Source organism: Meleagris gallopavo, chromosome 2 (genome assembly GCF_000146605.3).
Source record: "Meleagris gallopavo isolate NT-WF06-2002-E0010 breed Aviagen turkey brand Nicholas breeding stock chromosome 2, Turkey_5.1, whole genome shotgun sequence".
NCBI classification, from domain to species: Eukaryota; Metazoa; Chordata; class Aves; order Galliformes; family Phasianidae; genus Meleagris; species Meleagris gallopavo.
The window spans coordinates 7,838,780-7,864,023 of NC_015012.2; the positions used below are offsets into that span (position 1 = coordinate 7,838,780).

The following is a 25,244-nucleotide window of genomic DNA, read 5'->3' on the forward strand; positions in this document are numbered from 1 at the left end:
TAACACTTTCACATTCATTACTGCAGGAAGGAAACTAAGGTGAAGTTCAGAGAAGTGAGAGCTATTGCTTGTGAAAACGTTATGCATACAAAAAACAGCTCAATGCAAGACAAACTTTATGTCATTAGCATTAAACACAAATTCACAGACTTCCTCGGTGTTTGGTGGAGTTCCACGTTAAAATTTAATTTGAAGTTACTGCATAGGGCTGAAAGAGACTGCTTGTATTCTTTTTGACTTGCAGCATTTTCTATTTGTAAAATAGTCCCTTATTCACATTTTATCTCCTGCAGGCCTGTCAAATTCTTCATAATTATCTTTAAGACACTTCTAGTAGTGAAACATTCTCCTTTTTAACGTAGTCTAGCAATTAATAACCAAAATTGAACTGATGTGATGCACTCATGCTAAACAAATAACTCAAGCAGAAATCAGAATTAAGTGTTTCCATAAATCAGTGCTGACATCAAAAGCAGCTTGTACTGAACCTTACAGCTATACTGAGTTAGAAGAATTGAATTATTCCTCATTTATTCTACTGCTCCCCACACTCAAGAGCCAAAGTCCATCACACAGCTGACTGTTTGCCACCAGAGTGGGAACTTACTGAATCAACTAACCTTAGAGGATTTTCTTCGGCTTCTTCTTGTCCAAACCACCACTAGCTTATCTGGCTGCCTGTTGAGGAAAAGGAAATACAGCTTGAATTACAACAAAATCAATATGAAAACAGTTTATATTAAAGCTCTTGCAATAAATAATGTATTCTCTAAGAATGTCATTATCTTTTAAAAATAGCTTCTCTAAAAGCACTATCAGAATCAATGATTTTGCAGGAAAATTAGCATTGTATTTACAGAAAGAGACTGTCCTACAGTCAGCACATTCATGCTCCATCCTTCTGCTTTCCTTGCCTGCAGGCATCTCTCCGCAGGACAGAGAACAGGACACAGCCCACAGTTCACTTCTGCAAATGTAGCTTCTTCACAGACACCCTTGAAACAATCCAGTAATCAAAATACGTATCAATGCAAACTCTATCTTGAATTGCTATGCAGATAGACTGAAAAAGCTCTGCTAAGTAGCAATGCAAACATCTCAATTTTTTCATCCCCAAAGGATATTCTTCCTGCCTGAATACCTCAAACACCAAGAGAACAGAGTACTGCATCATGTACTGAAATCTCCTTGGATGATCACAGACACATAAATCAGAGCTTCCTCAACTTCAGCTCCAAATGATAAGCATGCTGAAGCCTAGCATGGCTCTCCAAGGCACTGTTTTATCTTGTACTTGCAGTGAACATAGATACAAACTCAATAGAAGGCACTTCCAGTACACACAGTTTTCTCTTCAAACCTAATATTTAGTTCTCAGTTAATAATTAGAGTCATATTAGTTCTTCCTTATTAGTTCCCCAATTGTCCCCAAATGACTTCTGACACAGACCTAACTTCCAGTCTCGTTTTTCTTTTTTTGACCCATGATTTGCTTCCCACCCTGTTACTGCACTTCTGGTTCCTCTCCCAGATCCATGACCCCTATTCCGGAGGCTCCTGACCCTCTGGTCCTCGTTGTTTCCTGCCTGATGACACAACTTCCATCAGCAGGCTTGACTCAGCCAGCAGTTTCCAACAGAGATCATACTGCCATGTAAAAGCTCCAGGGCTGGGACTCTGCTTACTACTATGATTTTTGAGACATTGTGCTGTATAGTTCTGCATTCCTAAAGCCAAAAGCAAAGAGTGTTTCCTGTTCAGAAATCACAGTTAGGTGAGGGAAATATGCTAGAGAAAAAGTGAAGATTTAGTGAATGCTTTGAGCATATCATAAGGTGAATCTAAATAACATCTATGCAAGTGCTCAGAATTGGAGAGAGATTCCATAACCACTCTTTTAATGAACAGCTAACAGCTTTAACAGGCTGAGAGCTCATCTGAAGCACTGCTGAAGTGCTGCCTACCATATTACATACTTTCACATTGAGCTGTTATTCACTTCTACAGGCTGCAATAGAGCTAATAGATAACTTACAATTTACATTTAAATACCACCAGAACTAAAGTAATCCTGGAAGAAAAAAAACAAAAAACAGATAAAGGCCAGGTGCTGTGCATGACATAAGGACACTGGCTCCTATTTGCTAATCTTATTGCCTCCTTTAACATCTCTCTTCACTTCAAGTCTGGGAGAAATGTACAGTGAAATAATCTACTCCATTTTATATTCTATAACCTCACCCTCACAGCTTCTTTAGTACTGTTTGTTGGCTCTACTCGAGGCTCCTGCCATAAAACGCTGCTTGGCAATGAGCTCAAGCTGTTACACTTTGACAGCTGCCCATTCACCTGGTTGCATCTGGCACATCAGCTTCTGACCTGCTTGCATGCAGCCCCAGCAGCTGTGCTTGCAGAAAAAGAAATGGCCCCAAGCGACTGCCTTTAAGCAAAGCCACTCAAGTGTCTGGTCTCCCTCTGTCTCAAGGAGGACAGAGCTCAGCAGCCTGTCCCTCCCTGTTCCCCTCACAGCACAGCCCTGGCACTCCCGCAGTGCCATGGCACTCCCAGCTGTGTGTCAGCTACTAAGCGTGCACAAGGGACAGACATTCTTGATGCAGTCTTTCCATATTCTCAAGATCTACTGACAGACTTCAAGAGCAAGTTTCCACAAGCTTTCATCAGAGGAACACTTGCAGGTAGAATTAACTCCCCGATTTAGCAGGAAAAACAAACAAACAAAAAGACGTAACAGCCCATGACACTAGAGCAGCTCTAGTTTATGGGCACAGAAAGAGGGTAAGAGCTGAGTAATGGAGTAAAGCTGCTCAGCCCTTTTCCATCATTCACCACAGCAAGTCTCTAACACAAGCAAGGTTTGATTTGGAGGACAGTCAGAGGGAAAAGGAAGGAGGGCTGTGCCAAAGGTACCTGGGCAGCTTCTCAAGGTCAAAAAATAAAAAAAAGACAACAAAGGCAAAGGGCTGTTTCATACAAGGCCTGCAGAAGAGTGATGTAGGCCACAAAAGCAGAGAGATTATGGCTCCTTACAGACACTGCCAGTGGTACAGGCACCAGCTCACCAAGGAGCTTTGGCCAACACCCAATTCTGCAGGCAGGCAGCCAGCAGACACACAGCCCTCCAGAGACCCTGGGAATGAAGCTGAGGATGCTACCTAGGTCCTGCCTTTTCCTGCAGCTCCAGCTCAGATAATGCCAAGATCCTTTTCCTCTGCCTGGTTTTATCCTGTACTTCCTGGCATCACAAGTGATTTTTCTGCCAATAGCACTGGATCACCTTCTAACATCAAATGTGCCACAGAAAAAGTGATGCTGTGCAATGGCTTCAGGGTTGCCCACATCTGCAGCTGGAGAACAGACAAGAGAGGACCCAAAAATATTTAAGCACAGAGAACCAGGCTGCCACACAAAAAGAGGTGAGAACAAGAGCAGCAGTGCAGGAACATGACAGTTCAAAGCAGAACTGATCCACACCTGCACTCCTGCAGCACCAACACCTTCATTATCATAGAATGGCCTGGGTTGAAAAGGACCACAGTGACCATCTCATTTTAACCCCCTGCTATGTGCAGAGTTGCCAACCATCAGACCAGGCTGCCCAGAGCCACATGCAGCCTGGCCTTGAATGCCTCCAGGGATGGGGCATCCACAACCTCCTTGGGCAGCCTGTTCCAGTGTTCATTATGGGGTCCTCTAGAAAAGACACATGGCTATGCTAAGTGTCTCAAGAAGAAAAATAAATAAATAAATAAATAAATGAAGAGGCTGTATGTAGATGCAATACTCTTATTCTGCTGAAAAACTTAAGCACTAAACAATTGCCATGCGTTGATGAGTGCCACTGCAGGAATCTGAAAAAGCCTGGATATAAGACAACCAGAGATAGGCAGTAAAACACAGGCAGCCCTCTCCTACTACACAGGCACATGCACCAAGCTGGTAACGGGCCTTACACCGTATCTAATTCTTCCAGATCATGTCAATCTGTGCCATGGCTTTGCTTCACATAGGCTGTCAGAGCCAGCTGGTGCCGCAGTGCAGCTCTCGGGTGGGAGCTGTTGCATACAGGCAGTTGACACCAGGACTGGATTTACTTCCCAGTTCTGAAGGACTCCTTCTGCCAGGAACACAAAACAATACATACGCTCACATGAAAAAGCAAGTTAGAGACTCCGTTCACATGGAGAAGATGGAGCCAAGCTGATAGGAGAGCAGCAGCACCTCTCGTCCCCCGAGGCCTTTTCTGCTGTGTATTTATTTTGTAATGTACAGAGCACAGTGCTCCTTCAGCTCAAAAGAAATCCGCTTCCAGAGGTACTTTGCCAAAATAAAGAGAGGAAAGTAATCACAATATGGAGGCAGGAAAACTGGCTAAAAGGAATGGGGAGAGCAGGGAGGAGTAGAAAATATCCCAAAGGATGAGCTTCCCTGTTGAACATCACATGCTTAACCAAAATCAACACAGTCATTTTTCTTATGAGGTTTTCTTCAAGAAAATCACAAATCCAACCACTTAGATGTATCTTCATGGAATTGCTTTACAAAAGAAGCCGTGAACAACGTTCTTTTCCAGAATCTGTTCATTACTCTTCTATGTCAATGCACGCACGACAGAAAAAGCCCAGCTTTTAACCAGCACATTTGCACTGAAGGTTACTTAGCAATACCTCAGTGCTAGGAAATGGCCAAAACCAAATAATTCCCTTTGCTCATTTAAAGCAGTTCAGTAATATTTGATTGCGCAGACGTCTCTCCTCCCGCACATCATAAACCTGGGCTGCTCATTAACCACCAGGACAAGCAAACAAAGCTCCCTCCAAAGGGGGTTGAAGATCAGATTCAGTATTTTTGCTGTAAGCATACCTTGTAAACTCAGAAATTGTTCCAAATACAAACCCCACTGTGTGGCAAGCTGAACAAATACCAACAGTCAGCTATAAAAAATAAAATTTATATCCCGTGCTGCACAAGCAGCATTTTTCTTTCCTTCAAGCCCACTGGCTTTAAGATAGTCCTTCACTGAGCTCCAGCACTTTTTTGCGTGCTTCACAACACAAAACAGGATAGTTATGATAATATTTATTGTATTATCTACAATTGACAAGTGAAAGTTACTCAGCAAAACAACGAAGAATGTTATGATTTCCAAGTATGTGGCTCAGGAAAGAGCTTCATCATAGTCCTACAAATTAAGAAAATAAAAGGAGATTAAAAACAACAGATTAACACAACATCTATAACTTAGAAGCATGCCTGCTTTTCCCAGTAGGTGGAAGCTACAGTTCTGCTATCTTCAATTCTCCCATTAAAACAACTGAGAAAAAATAAAAAGAAACACTAGATCTAGACTTCTCCAGACCCACAACTGTTTAACAAGCTCCTGAATACATTCCACAGACTGAAAAGAACTATGCCATCAGACCTTCACCTTATATGCCACAAATTTTTGTGATTGCAATGGAGGCTGAGCAAGAATCAAGGTCTTCTGGGATTCAGTCTGACCATTACGGGAAATATCTGGCATGGTATTTTGATTACAGAACTCTCCAAATATCATTTGTGAGAGAAGGACATAAAAGGTATTAATCTGTTGTTAGCTCTTGTTTTGCAAGTTTGTTTGCAGCAAAAACAGATATCATTGGCCAGGAAAGATGCATATTTTTCCACCAAGCCTATGATTTGATTTTGATAGCAGACAACTACAGAAGACTTACACTTAGCATCTGTCATTGGAAAAAATCACAATGGTGGCTGAAGCCGATGGCAGGACCAACTCCTAACAGCCCTTTGCTCAGAGGGCAGTAAATGCATACCAATACTTGTTTGTAACAAGGTTAACTGCACCCAGCCATCCTTACACGCTTGTGATTACCAAAGTCCATTTCCGATGTACACAGACACACGCACAGCCTGTGCTCTGGCATCCAATTGCTCAGGCTGGGTTTTGCTTTTGGGGTGGAGGGAGCTGGTTTTTCCTCTTACCATGTTTGATTAGAATGGCATTAATTATTACAAGCAGCTAGATTAGTCTTGTGAAGCAAGCATAAGAGAGTGTAATTAACAAGAGAAACAGCAGTGTTGGCACAATAGCATGCAGATGCACCTATTGAAGGATAACAATAATTAGTTGAGCACTGAAGGCGAAGTACTTCTGAAGTTAAAGTACTTCAGATAAAATTTTGGTTTTTTCAACCTTTGCCCCCCTGCATTGTGCACACCAGCACAACCAGCACAACGTGTGAAGCTTTCATCAGAACCCAGCCCTCCCGCCCCCCCGGCACTGTTCTCTATCTGACTGTTGGAATGTTATCAAGGCTCTTTAATGGCCTCTAAAAAATAAATGCCATCAGTTCTGCGCTGCCATTAATTTAGGATGAATGTTACCTTTTCCTCATTTTACAGTTAATTAATTTGGAAAGACTTCTTTGCAGTGCAGCCTTCTGCACTGGGTCCAATACCATGCAGTCTGTGTTACCATCAGGCAAGGAACTCATCAAGCAACAGCTTACTGTAAGCTCTATATTAAAGCTTCCTCCTTCAGAATTTCCTGTTGGTCACAATCAATGAAATTCCACAGCTCTGGCAAGTCGAGTCACCACCAATGTTTAAAACAGACCTAGAGATGCTGGGAAGAATGATGTAACATGTTGACACATTTGCCAAATTAGCCGTGCTGCTGAGTGAAGATACAGCACTGACTGTAACAGTCAGAAAGTTGATAAGAAAATAAAGACGGTATGCAGATAAAGCACACCCCAGCTATCTGTTGGATGAAGCACATTGTTAGATGAAGCTCTGCATTTCAGAGTAGGGTTTGGGGTTTGCCAGCCTTCCTTAACCGTCATAGATTCTGTCTGCCTGCAACAAAACATCTCTCTGCCATCCAGGTATCATTCAGTGTGATCACACAAGATGCTGAGATGCATCCAGTGGCAAAGTAAGCCCCAGGGGATCACACACTCCCCATGGAGCTGCTGCAGGCCTGGGAGCAGCCTCAGGCACCACCTATGCCAGCCTGCATCTGCTGCACCACTGCAGTGTCCCAACCCAGCGCAGCACTGCCTACACTTCAAGCGTCTGATAGATGACAAAGACTGTTCTTCCTTCACTGCCACCACCTTACAGTCATAGTGAGGCTGGGGAATTTCAAAAAAGCAGTCATTTGAACAGGCAAAGCAAGGTGACACTGGCTGAGATCCCTCCACTTCTGCATCTTCGCTTTGGCATACAACTCCTCCATTTCTTCCCACTAGAGGCCTCTAGGTGTGTTTTCAAAACACAAGCTGATGAAAACCTATTATTTTTAGTACACATGTAGCTAAACTGACCAACATCTATAAGACTTCTACATCCCAAAATATGCTTTTTGTAAGAAGCTGTAGTCCGGCTTTGCTTGGTTAAAAAAGGAAAAAAGTGAGACACTGATTATTTCAGAAGCACAGTGAGAGCTACTGAATCTGCCCAGCATCTATTTACAAGGCTAAACATGGAATGTGCAGCATGTAAGGCTGATGACTCGGTTTCCTTAAACCAAATATAAATGAAGTTTGCAGAACAAGCTGGATTAAACAAAGCTCAAGTTCTTCCATTATTCAGAACAAGCGACAAGGACAGATTCAGCTTCATTTTTCAAGGAGTTATCACAGCAGAGGATCTTGAACAAAACAAACTCGACAGGACTGCATAGCAAAATCTTTTCTTAAAGCTTTTTTCAACAGAATTTCATACCGCAGAATACCCAAAGAGACCCATTGGAAATTATTTCCTTTACTGCCCTGTCTGCTTTAGGCAAACATGTAGCCAGGCAGTCTTACACCACACACCCTACCATCCCAGAGCCTAGGAACACTTCCCAGCACCCTGCAACAAAGCCCACCTAAAGCCTGTTGGTGAAACCAGGCTCCCCAGCCACACTAGGGCAGAACATGACAGACACAGCTCTCAAGCTCAGGCTCTGGGCAAGGCTTGCTGTGCAGGTACACCTTACACATTCAAAACAAATGTGTTGCTTTAGAGTGCAAAGCTCACATGGCTCAGATCTCTCAGGTGCCTGATCTTATATGGTTGGGTTTTTTGTATTGTTTTGTGTTTGTTTTTTTTTTTAATTCTTTTTCGGAGCACATATTCCTCTACGTTGTAACAACAATGAATCCACAGTTTAAAACTTTTTGGTTTCCAGTGGGTCACAGCCCCGCTGAGTGGGACATGGTGTGAGCAGGCGCTGCACAAACCAGCCTGAGCAGCCCACCTGCTCCCAGGCTGTGACCAACTCACTGCTCTGCTCTGCAGAGCTGGGGCCTGCCAGCTGCCAAGTCAACAAACACACGCTCATTTGGAGTCCAACTCATTTTCACCTCAGACATAACAGCAGGTTTGGAAGCTGGCTTAACAAGGTGAGGCACTAGAATCATCTCTCTGCCTTGAAAGCCAAGCACAGGCCTTCACACAGCCTCACCGCCCCACGCTCTGCTACATGGACACAGACAATCAATGGTGTTTGCCTCACTCTTTGTAAGTACCTGTGCTCACTGCAGTGTAAAACAATCACATATAGATTAGGAACAGGAACGAGGAAAACAATTTCAGCAAATTTAAGCAAGCAAGCCAATTATTTTGAATCCAAATTCCAGCTCCGATTCACAGTCAGCACACTGCCCTCAGAGAGCCTTCAAACACTACACATCCGCCTGCCCCTCAGTTCTGATCCTGCTCCATCACCCACATACACCTCTTCACAAGCTGAAGACTGAACCTCCATGTGACAGCATGTGTATTACTGAGCATATGTTGAGCTATTACATTTCATCCTTTCTGATTTGGAAGCACCACAAATATAAATGCTAGATGTGTTCTCATAATAAGTGCACAACTGCAATGAAATTGTCTGACACCTGGTGTCAAAAATGCAGCCTGACAAAAAAAAAAATAAATCAATGCACGCATTAAACAATTGATTTCCATACTAAAAGCATGCACGAAACTTCAGATCCTGTCACAAAACAGACACTTTTTTCCTATTGCAAGTAGCGTTCAGACAGAAGGATCTGCACCCTGCAGTCCGTGAGACGTGCCATTCCAATGGCCATGTCAGGACTCTGACAAAAGCCTCAGAAATATTTGCATTAGTGCACCCATCCTCTTCCTCTCCTTGCAACCCGTGGGCTCATCCAGAGGACAATGACAGCTCAGTGTGTGCAGGTACAGATGCATCTTTTGAAGCTCCTTTCTAAATGGACAACACCAAGGTTTTCTTGCTTGTTTTGCTTTTTAAGGCTATGCTTTGGATACAAAGCAACTTCTGTATTTTGAAGACGCAGAGAACCTGTGAACACTCCATACATTTCTGAGAAGGCAGCAGGTGCAAAACAGCCCCAGCTTTCAGGGTTTGTCTGGAAGATAAAGTTCACATCACCTGCTTCAGGTGCACAGATGGTGGACCTATGATGCTCACACTGTCAACAGAGGAACACTGATACCTACAAGAACAAATGAGCACTAAGGCACGCAGCAGCCTTTCTCCACACAACTTGAAAGTTTGAGAAGCTTGAATACATACTTGAAGCTATAGAGGCAGTGCAAACTCTTAATTTACACCTCTAAAGAGAAATGCAGTGCAGGGCTGGATGGTGCAGCCCCAGCATGGAGAAAACCAGCAGGCAGATCCACAGTGTGTGGTGTCCAGCCAGGGGGCAATGTGGGGAGTCTGTGTGACACAAGCTCGTGCTTGGCTGTCTGAATGATGATTTTATCAAATCTTGAATTAATCTGTATCTATTCTGAGCTCATGCACAATGAGCTCTCCAATTAAAGGCTCCTCATCTGTCATCAACCTCCTCTTGGAAATTAATATCACAAAGAAAAAAAAATAGGGGGAAATAAAAATGTGGCCTGCTATGCTAGCTCCTTTCCTTGTCTCTACCCAGCAGCTCAGATTTCACCAATGTTGTCAGCCATGACAGACAGAATAAGAGTCTTCTCCCAAGAAAGGAGGTGCTGGAAGATGCAACCTCAAGCTGCTCTTCCAGCTCTGATCCTGACATTGCTGGTGAAGTGGCCAACAGGCCTAAAGCCAGCTGCCCTCCACACAGTCCTGCTCCCAAGAAAGAACTCACCTCCTCCTGTCTCCCTGCTCCAGAAGCACCAGCCTGCCACATCCAGATGCAAAACTGGACATAAAAGCACCACAGCCACTCACCCGATGCTGATGTCCTCAGCACCAGCCACAGCTTCAAAATGTCATGGAGAGACCTGGAACCTTGCCATTAAAATGTGACTCCAAACAATATCTCATGCCTGCGCACTAAAACCCCAGAAACCTCTATAAACCACATGCCAAGCTTAGTGACTCCTTCAAAAGGCAAAACATGAGAATAAGCCAATGTGATACATTTTGCAGCTGAAAATTACGTATGGATAATAATCAAAATTAAAGGTGTGATACACTTGCATGTTAAAAAAAAAAAGAGCATTAACTATCAGTTAAATTTCTGCACATTGTTTCAGAGGACCAAGCGTAGGCCATTAGAAAGTGCCACCACCATTGCCCGTGAGACACCCCATTTCATGTTGGTAGCCTCTCTACAACTGCTCTGGGAAGGTACAGCCAAAAGATGAGGAGAAATTACTTGGAAAGAAGATACGGCTAAGTAACTCTTGCAAAGACTACAAATTTAGAGCAATTCCTTAATTAGACAGATTGAGCAGTTGCCGCGTGGCTTCCAAGCTGCCTCCTGAAACAGAAGTTCACACTTCAGATTACAGAAGTCCATCTCGAAAGCAACACCATTTACTTCTATTTATGCATCACTGTCTCTTTCATCTAGAATTGTACATCCAAAGTCTAAAAATCTGTCTAATTTTTAGGGCCTGAAACTGATTGAGCCCTCCAGAAGCCCAACCAGCCCTGCAGCCACATACTGCTACCGGAGCAGCAGGCTCTTTCACACTTGGCTTTTCAGAGTAGTTACCTATTACTCAGCCTCTTCCTTGGAAAGCACACACTTAGCTACTAGTATCCAACAGGAGGACATCCCTCAAGGCAACAAAGGTCCTTCCTGCCTTCAGAATCTTCTGAGATACAAATTGTAGCTGTCTTTTCCTCCTGTTCCTGATGGAGATGCAGCAACACTACCCACACCGACTGCTCCTAGGCCCAATGCTGAGGACTCTGGTACCCATCACACACAAGGCTTGTGACTAGAGGCTGAGACCCATCGGCGTGCTGACCACCACACTGACCTCCCCCTTCTTCCTGCGCTGTCACAGCAGGCACTATATACGTAAGAACCAAAAAAGCTCAAATCCAATGCCCAATTTTGTGCCAGCCCGATAGCTGTTCAGTAAGCTGATGGGTCCTCACACAGGGCAGTTGTAATGTAACATCTGCAGCCACAGAAGAGACTCCTGGATGCTGGCCAGGCTTTTTATTAAGTGGATTTGATGTCTTGCAGGCTGGATTCTAGTCTTGTACCATTAAATGAGGCAAAGGGATAAAGAGACAGAGCCCCTCTATCCCATAGAGCACATGGCTTAAAAGATTAAATAATTTTGTCTCATCCTAGATTTCAATTTTATTCTAATTTAAAAAATTTTTATCTGTAAACACAAATGTGTCTGGTGTGAAAAGCTGCTCTCCTTGGAAGCAGAAATGGGAACAGAAAGGGAAGGTAGGTTGGTTCCTGGAACAAAACACTCTTAATCTCACAAAGTGCCACGAGGCATCCACTCCAAGTAAGAAACAAAGCCTCTCACACTCAATGAGACACCCAACAAAAGGAAAAAAAAAAAAAACAACCCAGCAGTGTGGGATGTGGCACAAAACGAGGGCAAAAAGAAAAATTATAATTTAAATATTTCAGAAGGGTACCACAGTAAAATGAAATGAAGACTAAGTTAAATTATTAAATCTCAATTTCGACTTTAGATGCATTTGCTTAATTGGGACCAAAGAAGCCTAGTGAATAAAGATTTGCTCTATAAACTAACCATCGAGGGAACAGGAATCGATTTCTGTAGCCCAGTACTGCACACAGAGCACTGAGGGGGAAAAACAGTTATGTGCAGCGTCATCAACTCAGACAATAGCAATGTGTGGGCACTCAAACACCATAGATTCTCCAAAATAAGATTTTCCACATATTTCAGCATACTTGATACAAAATGCACTTTTACATCTTTTAAAGAAGCAAGGCTTAAAAGCTGAAGCCTGCAAAACTCTATCATGCTTGGTTGCAGAGCACTCAGCTTGGACACTGGCCCTCACCAGGCTGGCGCCACAGACAGAAGCGCAAGTCCCTGCTCCATCACAGGAGACCTTCCAGAGGGCAGGCTCAGGAACAGGAACGTTGCCTTGCAAACCTCTTAACTGCATGCGCTCAAACCACAGTTCAGCTTTATTATGCACTACAAGTCAGCCCTCCTCGACTTCTCCAGTTTCTGAGCACAGATAAGACTTTAAACAGAACACTTATCTCAGCTTGATCTGTTAATTTAACCTTGCCCCTTGGGCTCTGACAGATGCACACAGGCCTTGCTCGCTCTTCCAGCTCAACACACAGCTGCTGCGCAGCACTGACACCTTCCTGGTGGCTTTCCGTCCCCTGTTTTCCAGCAGCTCTCAGCAGAACGCAGCCCAGACAAAGGCAGGGCCACAGCTAGACAAGCAGAGCCACCTGAAATCCCAAGGGGCCCAGGGACATCTGCTGCCCCACAGACCTCTGAGCAGCAAGAGGGCAGAGGCAGCAAAGCTGACAGGACCACGCTCTCACGTCAGACACTAGGGCTGAGAGACAATCTGAAAATGGATGCTGGCTCCCTCTTCTCTTCAGCATTGCTCCCAAGAAATGGACAGGGACCATACGTACCCAGAGCTTCCAGACAGAGCACCCAAATCAGAGGGGGAAAGCTTTGAGCAATCACCGACAAAACACTGCAACCTTGACTACGTAAATAACCCCATTTCTAGTGACTAGGTGCCCACCTGTATCTTCCAGCACTGAAGCATTTGTTTTCTGTACAGCCCTTGTCCTGAAGAATCAGCCAGCACCAGACTTACAGCCATGGCTGGCTGCATGTGTGACAAGAGCCAGAATTTCTGCTCTTCTTGACCCAACTTTGAGTGCTTCTTCTGGGTCAACCTAAAATATTTCAGACGTCACATGTGCCACTTTCTCTCTCCTTGCACTTAAATTACAGGACAGATGGACTGAAGAAACCAACAAGCAAAATAATAACAGCAAAAGCCCTGTGTAGTATTGTGCTATTTTTTCAGGGTAGTGCTATTTTACTCCCAGCAGTCACATTCCCTCTCCTACAAGCAGTAGTTTTGAGGACTGATGTTGTGGATGAGTTACGAAAGAAAAAAGCCATCACTTAAAATCCAGACAGGGAACAAATCACAGAATAAATTCTGCAGTAACACAAGAGGAAAGCAAAAATGGTGTCAGTAATTCTAATCCAGTCTGTGTATGCACAGTCACCAAGCTTAAGCTGAATATTCCCACAGCTCTGATGGAATCGCAGTAATGGTAAGCTCACATCCTGCACTGTGGCAGCTGCCTTGGTGGAGCTGCAACCAAGCTCCATCATCTCACCAGCTTTACACCCAGAAGTCTCCACAGAACTTTACAGGTTCCTTTCCCTGTGCTTCAGTTTACACAAACACTTCTGTATTCTTGAAGCACTGTAGTTAGAACTGTCAGTCGGCCTGTCACAACAGTTTGCAAGTGGATCTGACACACACAGCACAGGTTCCCTGAATTCCTTGCGCTGCAGCCATCAGCATGTAGCCTTTCAAGTGCAATTACATGCTTCAGGCATGCCTTGCTTCCACCGAGAGGCAGCCTGGTCCTTATGGTTATTGTCACTCTGTAATATCTCAGCACCGCTGGATAAAACATGTTAGCAATGCCGACCCAGAGAGGATGTACTTGCCTGCCAGTACAAACTACTTCCTTCCCCCCATCCTGGCATTTATCCATTACATACACTCTTGTCAGAATTCCAAGCCACCCAAAGGAAAACAGAGAGCAAACAAAGGGTGCTCCCCATGGCCAGAAGCTTACTGCAGGTCCTCCACTGCTAACAGCGGAGCTGTGGGGCCAAAGAACCCTTGTGCAAAGAAATTCTCAGTGCTCAACAGCTATTTCTGCACAGCAAAATGCCCCGTCCACTGCTTTGTGCCGGTACCACAGAATGAAATGCTGCTGTCTCCTGGCCTTTAACAGCAGCCATAAATCCTACTTGTAAGTCATGGGGGATGTAAAGCTGTAAGACAGCTGACGGAAGATGATTTGCATGTGCAAATTAGTGACGATACAAAAGATGACTTGTTTCCAATTACACAGAAGCTGAAATAAAGCATAGTATGGAATGGGGACTTTCTGACTTGTGCTGCTTTCACCATTAGACCACAGCCCCCATCAATACGATAAGCAAAAGGGACTTTATCCCTGCCCCCCAAAATCAAAAATACCTGCATAGAAAAAGCTGCAAAGAACGTATCGAGTCTGTTCTGAGCAAATGAGGGCGCTGAACTGACCAAGCTAGAATTATTTGCCTAATGAACAAAAATACTACTTAGAGAAACCAACAATTTACATAGCTTTACAAACTCTTACTACTTTCAACAACACAACGCAGCTTTTGGCTACACGTGGGCAGAAAGGCAGTGAACAGTTTCTTTGCTAACTTGCTTAGGGACAGAAAAAAATACAACTCCCACAGCTGCATATATACAGAACCAGCTGCCCAGGTTCAAATGAAGACATACATCAAGCTTTGACAATTAGCTCAAAAAATTATAAATATTCTTACCTTCCTGTTGGTGTGCACAAATGCAGTAAATCATAAGAAAATGGAAGTATGGCTTTTGCATACACTGCACTATTCCCTTTGCACATCAACCATCTGCAGAGTGGCATGTGCCACCTATATGGAAAACAGCTTGCACTGAGATCTGGTACAGAAACAGAACACAGTGACAAAGAGTGATGTGCCACTTTGAAGACACGTGGATTTGAAGGCCATATACACACTATGGGTTTATTTACAAAGTTAGAAATCTTTCTTCAAACAGAATGTGCAATAGGAGAGCACCTTTCAAATGCATTCAGAGAGCTTGCTTTCGTGTTTTTGTTTTGTTAAATATCATACACTATTAATACCAGACTTTTCCTTCCTGTGTCTTAAAGGTAGGAATGTTTCAATTACACTTTTTCACTCACCACTGGAACATTTTAAATTTAGATTTCTTTTTTAACTGAAAGATCGTTGCCATTGCTGTTCCCCAAAAAAGGTGAGCCTGTAATTACCATGGATCAAGAGAAGTTGTAACCTCTCTTTTAAAAGAGGTTCTGAAAGAATTGTGACTCTTATGAATTATTAAAGTGAAACATGAAGACCCATGTTTGAGCAAAGCCTCATTTTATTCACAGTTGGGCAATTAGTTGACAGCAGAGCATGTCTCTAGATTAAGTACTTCTGTGCTGTTCTCCCCTGCCTAAAGGAAGAGTAGGTGCTGTCTGACAGTGACTGCAAAGGCACAGTGAAGCTATGGAGCTGCTGCACGGATACTCAAGAGTTCACCTATATATGTGCATTGCCTGCTCAGCAAAATCAGGTCTGAAAGCTCAACAAGACAAAAAATCTGGTTTTAAAGAGGAACACCCTACAAACCTCTCTGTGTAACACACAGAGTGATGGCTGTTGAACAGAAGGAACCCAAAAGAAGGATGAGGTCCTGGGCTGCGCATTACTGCATGAGATACTTCACTGATTTAGCAGTGCAGAACATGGCTTTAAAGCAAAAGCAGATTTGTAGCCCCTGCGTTCTGTAGCCTCCCAGAATACACATAGGTAGACTGGATTTGTCCCTTAGCAGCTACCACCATTATTCATTATCAGCATCCAGCCTTTCCTTCCTTTTGAGAAAGCTCAATAACATGCACCTGATTTCAAATAGGCACACCACATCTTGAGCTATACATCTGCACATTCTCCACATGGAGACAGACTCCTCTGTCACGTGTTACCAGCTTCCAGAAAGATCTTCCTCTGCTTTTAACATGTTTTGCTGTGCGAGATGTTCAGAGTAAAAGGAAGCTAAGACCCCAGCAATGAAACACATGCTAACCAAAGAGATGATGCTGGCAGAAATGCAAGGCAGCTCCACAGCTTTTCTGCAAATTATTTTTGCTTCACACATGGGTTCCTTCTATTTAGGTCACTGTTTTTGCATCTCCAAACGAAAAGATTTGCCTTGTCTATCCCAAATTCCACACAAGCAGACCAGAAGATGCTCACTTTGGCAGAAAAGCCTTACATTCTGCTCCTTACTGCTCTGCCTGCCCACCAGCTCAGCTCACAGCTCATTCTTTTCATCACTGAGGAGCGCTGCAACAAGTAAACATGCCACATAAAAAACAGCAAGGCCAGCCATTTCTGAAGGCAGCAAACAAGGAAAAATAATCTGTCACAGAAAACCTACGGCAACCCTAAGTGAGCCTGCTCTGTGCCCACCTATTTCCCCAGCTCCAAAGGAGAAGGGCAGAAAGCCCCTTCTGTGACAATAACAAGCAGCAGCTTTCTCCTCTGGGCCCTAGCAGGACTTTGTCAATCATAAAAGATATGGACAGCTCTCACAACAAGGTGGACATAAAGAAGTTAAGGCAGATGACAGTCCTACCATAGTCAAGATTATCTTTTCCCCAATTACAATTTGTTGACGTTATCGTTAATTGCAAATCAAGCAAGCGCTCTCCCAACAGCTGTTGCTAAAATAAGAAGTATTATTCTCTATATTCTTACTTCTCCAAAATTTATTTCAGACAAAGTAATTCTGCTCACTGCAGTCAGCACTTTTTCCAGGCTTGTGCACTGTAAGTACTTCATTGGGGTCCGCTCCAGGCAAGAGGACTGAACCCAGCAGCAAGAATGTCCACGTTCCTGCATTCTGCACGTGGCACTATGAAAGGAGACAAAGAATGGCACTGCCACCTGTCGTGGCACCACGAGGGACTAAAGCAGGCATGACGTCCCAAGCACTAGATGCTTGCAGTTCTGCTGCTATGGCTCCTTGCACACTGACTTCTCAATTCTCTGTCAGAAAATCCCATGATTACATTAGCCACAGTAAGAAGTCTGAGGTTAAAGATTACTGTTGCTTAACGTGCAGTTTGGAAAGAAAAAAAAAAGACCCTATTTGCTATATGAAAAAAAGAACCTGTAGGAAAGAAAATAGCAGCTCCTCTACTATTTTAAAACTCTGTCTTGGAATTCTGAAAGAGAATTCAGAGGCAATAAAGCTCAAAGCAGCTATCTTCTAATGGGAGAAATGGAAATGATTTTAGCAAGAAAATGAATTGCGAAAAGCAGAGCTTACCTTCCACAAGGAGACCCTGTTCTACACATACAAATTCCAATAAATGGGGATGAGAGCACCACCACCAGATGCATTTAAAAGAAAGGATCTTTTAATAAGCATTAGCAGTAAACAGGAATGTCCTAAATATGCCTCAGCGAGATTCTTTTGCTTTTTGTGGTAAGAGAGGAAGTGGTGAAAAAAGGGTCAGGACTTTCCCATTCCTAAAATTCTCTTACATGCCAAAGATAAAAGAACACAAGGGGAAGTTTTATGAAAATTCATTTGTTTAACTTAAAAGAAATGTATTCCAAGTACTCTATCCAGCTATGATCTGCATTTGAAGAGAAAAGGAATACAAACACTTTGTTCTCTTGCAACCTTTTCCACAGCTTTCCTACTGTTCGGGTTACCAACGGGAGGAGACAAACCACTGCACTGGTTTTCCAGGAGATGGCAGGTACACCCAGAAGGAAATTACCGGCAAACAGGTAAGAAAAACGAGGCCCAGCCAGCCAGCAACAGGACTCCAGAGCTGTAAGGATGTCAGGTGATAGCAGCAGATGTCAAGGTTAAGCCCTTGACCAAAAAACTACAGATAGATCAGCAACAGGGCTGGAACTGTACAGACTGCTAAGTTAGATCTTTGTTGGAAGAGAGAATTAAGCTGTTTTGACAGCTCTTTTCTGCTTTTTTAAATCTCCTCCTTACGTACTGCCACAAACAAAGGGATTCAGAGTTTACTTAATGAGCAGTCACTGAAAGTAAAGGAAGTTCACAGTGCATGCCGAGTGGCAGTGCACCATGTGCTGCCAACTGCATTCAAAGGTCCAGATTCTCCAATTACTTTGTTTAATACAGCTTTTGATATTAACAGTGGTGGCTACGCAAACATCTTCCCAAGGGTAGCTGGGAGGGCAAAGTCAGCTTATGACACTGGATGTACTTAAGGCCAGGCTGGATGTGGCTCTGGGCAGCCTGGTCTGGTGGTTGGTGATCCTGCACATAGCAGGGGGGTTGAAACCAGATTATCATTGTGGTCCTTTTCAACCCAGGCCGTTCTATGATTCTCTGTGGAAGCACAAGCACTAATATGTTACTCTTGGTGCCCAAGATGGCCAAGGAGGCTACGGTCTTCAGGCATCAGGCAGCACAGGCACCAGAACACACAGCCAGTTTATGCTGAAATTAATACGTAGCCACAGAGACAGCAAAGCAGCTGCAGAGCCTGGCCATAGCTTCACAGTAATCCTCAAAAAGTCTCAAATAATACAACAGTGAAATAGAAATAAAAAAGGACCCACAATAACAATAAGGCACAGGGACATCTCAGCCCCAGAAAGCCTTGTGAGGCACAGCTCTAGCCACCACCATCCATAGCTGCATTTCTGCTAGTGTTAGCACAAGCCTCACCCACAGCTCCCAAGTCCCAGCAACGCCTTTTAGGTGCCAAAAGCCACAAGTATCCCACACCTCAACTGCCAAAACACAGAGCCTTCCAGCTGAGAGGCCCTGATGCACTTACACAAACTGTACACAGAAATACATTAGTCAAATAAGGACAACAAGAGGAAGAAAACAAGGCCTGCTTTATTTACTGTGTGCAACTCTCAGAGAACAGAAGCTCAGCTGAACAGGCGCTGTGTTTTGGAGCCCACCATGCACCCAGAGCTGCCTGCAAAGCCAGCAGCCACACCAGGGAGCAGCACTGGGACGCTATGCAGAGCCACGCTGTCCAGGTGCACGGACCTGGGAGAGCCCCCCAAAGGAAGCACACAGCCTCATTCCCATTGAGCCACCAAAGCAGAATGCTTTCACTGGGAAAACTGAAAGATTTGTTTTGTAAGAGTTTCCTCAGATTTAGTCAACCTTATCAGCCTCCTCTCTTTATTCACTCCGTGCTATGAAAGGGGTTTCAGCTCTCTCCAACCAATTAAAAACTAATTGAAGTAACAGACTGGCACTATACAGCCTGAGACTGAAGATTCAGCTCAGCTAAGGCCCATACAATGTCATAATATTTCATCTTATTTAACCTCGTAACACTGAAAGAGCTCAAAAGAGTATTCACAACAATCCAATCCCGAAAAAATAAAATAATTCTTTATTCCAGCTCCAGTCCACTGGGTTCAAAGGAACAGTGCACGTACCTTACTATGTGCGTGCAACAGTGCTGCAGGAACACAGCCAGCTTTTGTTTGTTTGTACAGCTCTGCAAAGAAGTTAAGTGCGCACACACACACACACACACACACACATACACACAGCTTCTTCTCAAAAATAAAGCTGTGTTAGAACTCCAAGGCAGGGTTATTTTTTTCTTCATGGAGACATCCTCATCTCTTTAAGTGAATGAATGGCAGGCCATTAAGATGGATTTGTCTACGCTTGGCGATAACCTAATCTCTTTTGCTTTAGACAATTATTTTTGTTATTACTAGGATGGTAAACTAAGTCATGGAACTGCTGGAAAGAATTCAGTCTCTCAAAGACAAATAAAAGTCTGAAGAAGTATTTATGATAAACTTGGTCCTTCCACATTAAGAAAAAATTTCATGTCTGGTTCTACCAATGTAGCCTATTAGGAACCGCACACAGGGCTCCCAACTCTGCCAAAGGGCTGCTGCAAATAGGAAATGGGTGTAAATATGCAGCATTAACAACATGAGAAATACAGCAGGGAAGGATTTACATATACTCATACCCTTCCTATTAAAGACATCTTCACTGCACAAAATGTAACCCACAATTTAGATGAGAAATCCCTAATTTGTAGTCCAAGGCACTGACATAAGGATATAAAAGGAGTTTGCTGGCCAGCTTGGTAAGGTAGGAGTGAGGTAGACACTTCAAAGGAAATCTACATTTCTGAAATGAAGGATTTTCTTCTGGGTGCTGAGAAAGATGCGAGCTGGCAGAGAACCGCATTTGCATATGGAAAGTACGTGTGTTCTAATTGTCTGCAGGAAGAAAGGGACTGACCTCCAACACAGCTGGTGGTAGGAATTTGGAAAAGAATCACTTGGAAAGAATAAGCTTGATATAAAATTTAACCCCTCAGAAAGTCCTCAAGAGAAAATTGGATACAAATTAAGAAAACAATAAAACGTATTTGCAGATGGGGATTATTTAGCATGGGATTAAAGATCTAAATCAAGAGCGTGAGGGCTGAGTGTATTTTAATTGAGGAGAAAAGCTATAAAAAGCATAAAACCAGGAGGAAGTGCCTGATGCTTTCTGTGCACACGGTGTACCTGTCAGGTACGCTTACATGGCCAGTGCCAATCCCATCAAGAGCTCACAACAGCAAGGCCACGACAGAAACAGGTCTCAAGAAACACAATTCCAAGCTCCTAAACTCCTCCGCAACATCTCTCTTTGTGCCACACGCTTCCATGTGATTGCCCTTAGTAATTAACAGCACTTAGGTGCTCACAAAACCTAGCAGCTAGGCAAAGCGAGGCAATGACCCCAAGCAGGCAGCCTGCATTGGCTGCTAAGCACGGAGCTCCCGGTGCCCGCAGCAGGAAAGCAGGGAGCAGAAGGCAGGCAAGCTGGTGTGAACTGAGGAATCTCAAAAAGCTCCTCTCCCTCCCATGCGCAGTGCACGCCAAATGTTGAAATTCCTGCAGCATCCAGTTATGAAACTACAATAGAAGAGAGAAACAGATGGCCAAAGTCTTTAGGAAAAAAAATGAAGAATTACTTCATTTGCAAAAGAGAAAGATATGTATTTGAAAATATAGAACCTACTTCAGAGCATACCGATTTGAAACAAAAATAGGTGACTTACTTTGTGAACGTGCAGCCTGCCTTCAGTTAAAGCAGCATTTAAGTGAGTTTTAACCCTCTGAGAGCACCACAGCTCCGTGTATTTTAAAGCACGATTTAAAAGCAAAGCCATTCATGTAGATGACAGGCATTTCACACATCCTGCAAGAGAGCATGGTATCTTTACGCATTTCCACTGGTTTCAAGCAGCACCTGTGCCCAGGTGAGCAGCTTTCCTACTCACAAAAACACATGGTGGACAAGCACATATGAAGAACTCAGAAATGAGACCACACCACACTTGGAAGATCCTGTTGAATCCCTGACTCGCAAGATACCCATACAGAGAAATAAGGAAACACAAAAACCACCCCACCCCCAGAGAGTCCATGAGTTCAGCCATACAAGGCTGATCCAGCCCTGAATGCTTTCCTTCCATGCTCTGTTCCTCCAAGCCAGGACTGCCATGCTGGCTGGAAAATCCCATGCTGCTCCAGCTTATCCCAAGAGTCAGCAGAGGATGACACACTCCAGCACCACCAAGCAAGAGCCTTTCAAAAAATCAAGTGCTTATATGATTAATGCAAAGCATTACGTTTTCACAGTAGCAGGGCTCACTAATCCATACTAAAGACCCAGGCTGCATTTATTTATTTATATGAAGCTCTATATGAACTAACTGCTTGATTTTTCAAAGGCACTGAGCTGCTACAATAATTAGGGCTGGGTCAGAGAGAGCAGCCAGAATGCCACAGAAGCAACTCGGCCCTGCTAATTACCTGAAAATGAAGCTTTTCTAATGAAACAGTGACAACACCGGGCAACTCGTCACAATCTGTCCCCCCAGACATTACCAGTGCAAAGCAATCACCTGAGAAAAGCTGCCAACAAGAATAAGAAACGAGAGACAGCAGGGATCGTCAGCCTATGCAGGAGAAATGCTGCTGTTCCTGGAGGTGAGCCTTTTAAAGACTGGAGCAACAACAACAGAGAGGCAGTGACCTCCCAGCACGTTTCTGAGCTGCTCTGAACACTAAGCAAAAACATTCCGAGTCAACACAAGTTCAGAGGAGCCAAAAAGCATGACAGCTTCGCAGAAACCCACCTGAGGCTGCAAACTGTGCACGAGCAGCTACAAATGCACGAGTAGTTTCCCAAAGTCAGACAAACAGAACCCCAACAGCAGAGAGCAGCTCAGAGCACGCAGCCTGGCCCAGCCGTGCACAACCTCGTGCACAAACGCATCTCAGTTCAACTGTGTTTATGACTGCATTGTCATTTCTTTTAAAATATCAATGGAGCATTCTTTTCCTGCAGAAACACTGCATTGTCCAAATGCCAGTACATTAAAATAACTCAGTGCTTACCACATTTTGATCCAAATACACTTACAGTGTGGAGCTACAAACACAGACGATAACTCTGATGCTTAATACACGTTAGGAGTGCTTTCAGTGAAAAGAGCATATGGAGTTCATTTCTCCCTTGGAACTCACATGTTTGGAGAGCCTTAACAAAAACGTTCCTCAAACAAGAGGAAGCAGAACAGAAAGCCCATAATCAAATGACTGTGTGAATGATGTTTTTCCCCATTGTTTTTTTTCCTAGAATTCATCCACATTTCACCACCATGCCTCTCTTTTCTCACAACCAATGCAAGCACCGACCCTGCATGTTACATCAAAGAATGCAAAGCAAAGACTCAGATAGAGAACTCCTAAAATATAAGTCAGCTGCATGTTTGAGGTTATGAAAGGCAGTATCACTACTCAACGCGCTGGGTATTGCTAGGTGATCACTCTACGACGGAACAAGAAGTTAATTGTTTCTAAATTAACAAGATTGCAGACAAAACTTGTGCATGTGACTTTTTCTTGAGTGAAATGAGGTTGCAGATTCAATCTGAACATTCATACTTCAGTACTGAAGCATTCTGCACACTCACAAGAAAAGAGAGAAAGTGAAAATGAGAGCAAAAAGAAGTGAGCTGGTGTAAAGAATAAATGGAAGATGAAAAGCCATAAAACGTTACACACACAAGTACTGAAATAAACCTGATACAATTACCATGGAGAACTCCTGGGCCTGAATTGGATGGTTGGTACCTCAGATGACCGTGACCGTCTCTTTCAATTTTTGCAATATTTTTATTCGTAAGTTTGTTCAGTGAAAGAAAGTTCAAATTCCAAAATAATTCTGTTTCTTGATCATCTATGGAGACGCTTCAGGCTAGCAGGTAGTTTGTTAGAAGTAAACAAACAACTAAGCCAGCAGTGTTTCTTTAAGGCAGAGCAGCAAGCAGCCTTCCAGCACATTTGACAGACACTTCCAACACTGAGAGATAGAACTTGAATTTGTAGAGGCAATTACTCATAACCAGCAAAGGCAGCCAATGCAAGCCTTGCCAATAGGACAAAGCGAGTATTAGGAGGAGGCTGCGGACTGTTTCAGGGCAGTCTGAACACCTCTGTCCACAAGGACCGCAAAGTACTTTCTCCATGCCCTGGTACTACAGCTCACGCTGATGTGAGGAATTACAACATCCATATTCCAAAGGTATAAAAGCATTCAAGTATCTGTATAACGGAGATATTTGCTAGCAGATTGTAAAAGCTGTTTCCAGTCTTCCCCATCAGATGCACTTAAGCTCATTTTGCACAGGAAGCAAGACGTGCCTGTGCCAGACCCACACAATTAATATAACTGCTGTCTAGTCAGCTCCAAAGCCATCCAACTGGACCGCTACTGCTCGAAATTCCTGTCCAACTAAACAAATACCTTCAGACAATTCCCAAGGATCCATCTCTCATCTCTTTCCTTTAGAAGATGGAAAGGAAGGAGGAGAGATGAGACATTCTCGAGTAAAGGAGTCAAAATCAAAACCGGATGACAACATCACCACGCTCAGGGCTGATCCCAAATGCCTCAGCCAGCTAAGGGCAGCATCAGCAGGGGACATTCAGCCCCAAGAGCAAGCTGCATGTCAGAAAAAGACTCTTAGAAAATATCTACAATATAAATAGATGAATAGCAAAAAAAAAAAAAACACTAAGCTACAGGTGCCGAGTTCATAAGTGCACTGTCCCACACAATAACACCAGCAAAGAAAATCACAATGCAGAACAAAACCAACAGGTCCAAAATGCTGGTCTCTAGAGAGACCAGCATCCCGCACAGCTGCTTCTGTGATGGGCAAGTGAGGAAAGCAAGGCCATGCATACTGCGAGCAACACGCAACAGGCAACACTGTTCAATTTCAGCATCAACAACTCACTCCTCATTTGCACAGCAGTGCGAGCCACTTCTTACCATTTTTTGGTGCACTCCACCATCAACTCCTGGTAAGAGGCCACAAACTGGAACTTGGATGCATGTTTCCCAACACGCTGCAGTCTTTTCCAAACGGAAGCCATGACGGCGAGAAACACCGGTCCTGTGGCACAGTCACAGGAACACCAATGTAGGTGTAAGAGCGTGCGTGCTCAATACTAGCAGGTTTATATACAGATGCAGGAAAAACAACGCACAAGAAGCTCGAGAGGATGTCTACAACTCATATTCCACCTCTCCTTTCTTCACGGTAGAAATCCCAGCGCAGCTGAACGGCTCATCACTGTCCAGGAGCAGCATGCAATCAGGGCTGCAGAGCGAGCGAAAGATGCGAGGAAGTTCTCTCATGGAGCCACCGTCATTCCTCACACAGCGGATGGCGTGGAGACTGCAGGACCGGGAGACAAAAAGGCCGGGGAGGAGGCAGGTTAGCAGGCAGGTTAGCAGGCAGCGCTGCCATCGCTCCCAACACAGAACCCTCCGCACGAGGACCACAAACCACACCGCGTTTGCGTCGACGGACCCCATCCCGTCACCCCGAATAAATGCATATATTTATACCGCTGCAGCAATTTTAGGAATGCAAACAGCGAGCCCATTCGGAGGCGTATCAACGCGTCCTTTTAGCGGCACCGTCACCGCCGGCAGCAGCGAGCGGAGGGGCCCGGCGGCACCCCGGGAAGCGAGGCGGGACGCGGGGAGCCGCCTTCTTTGTCTCCGCGCCGATGACAAAAGGTGTAGCAGTCGTGCCCCATCATCACACACC

The 25,244-nt window shown here is 44.1% G+C and overlaps 1 protein-coding gene across 9 annotated transcripts in view; it reads right to left on the reverse strand.

Moving 5' to 3' along the window:
- EHBP1 (EH domain binding protein 1) overlaps nt 1-24,889 on the reverse strand; it is a 190,508-nt gene extending 165,619 nt beyond the window's left edge. For 6 of the 9 annotated variants that reach the window (XM_019612557.2, XM_031552304.1, XM_010706463.3 and 3 more), the window contains exons 1-2: nt 24,458-24,889; nt 621-678 (exon numbers count right to left, since the gene is read on the reverse strand). In XM_019612557.2, coding sequence (XP_019468102.1) covers nt 621-678; nt 24,458-24,561 — 162 coding nt within the window. In that variant the 5' untranslated portion in view covers nt 24,562-24,889. The remainder of the gene's footprint in view (nt 1-620; nt 679-24,457) is intronic. The other 3 variants (XM_010706466.3, XM_010706461.3, XM_010706465.2) reach the window with 2 other exon arrangements.
- Nucleotides 24,890-25,244: the final 355 nt, after the last annotated feature.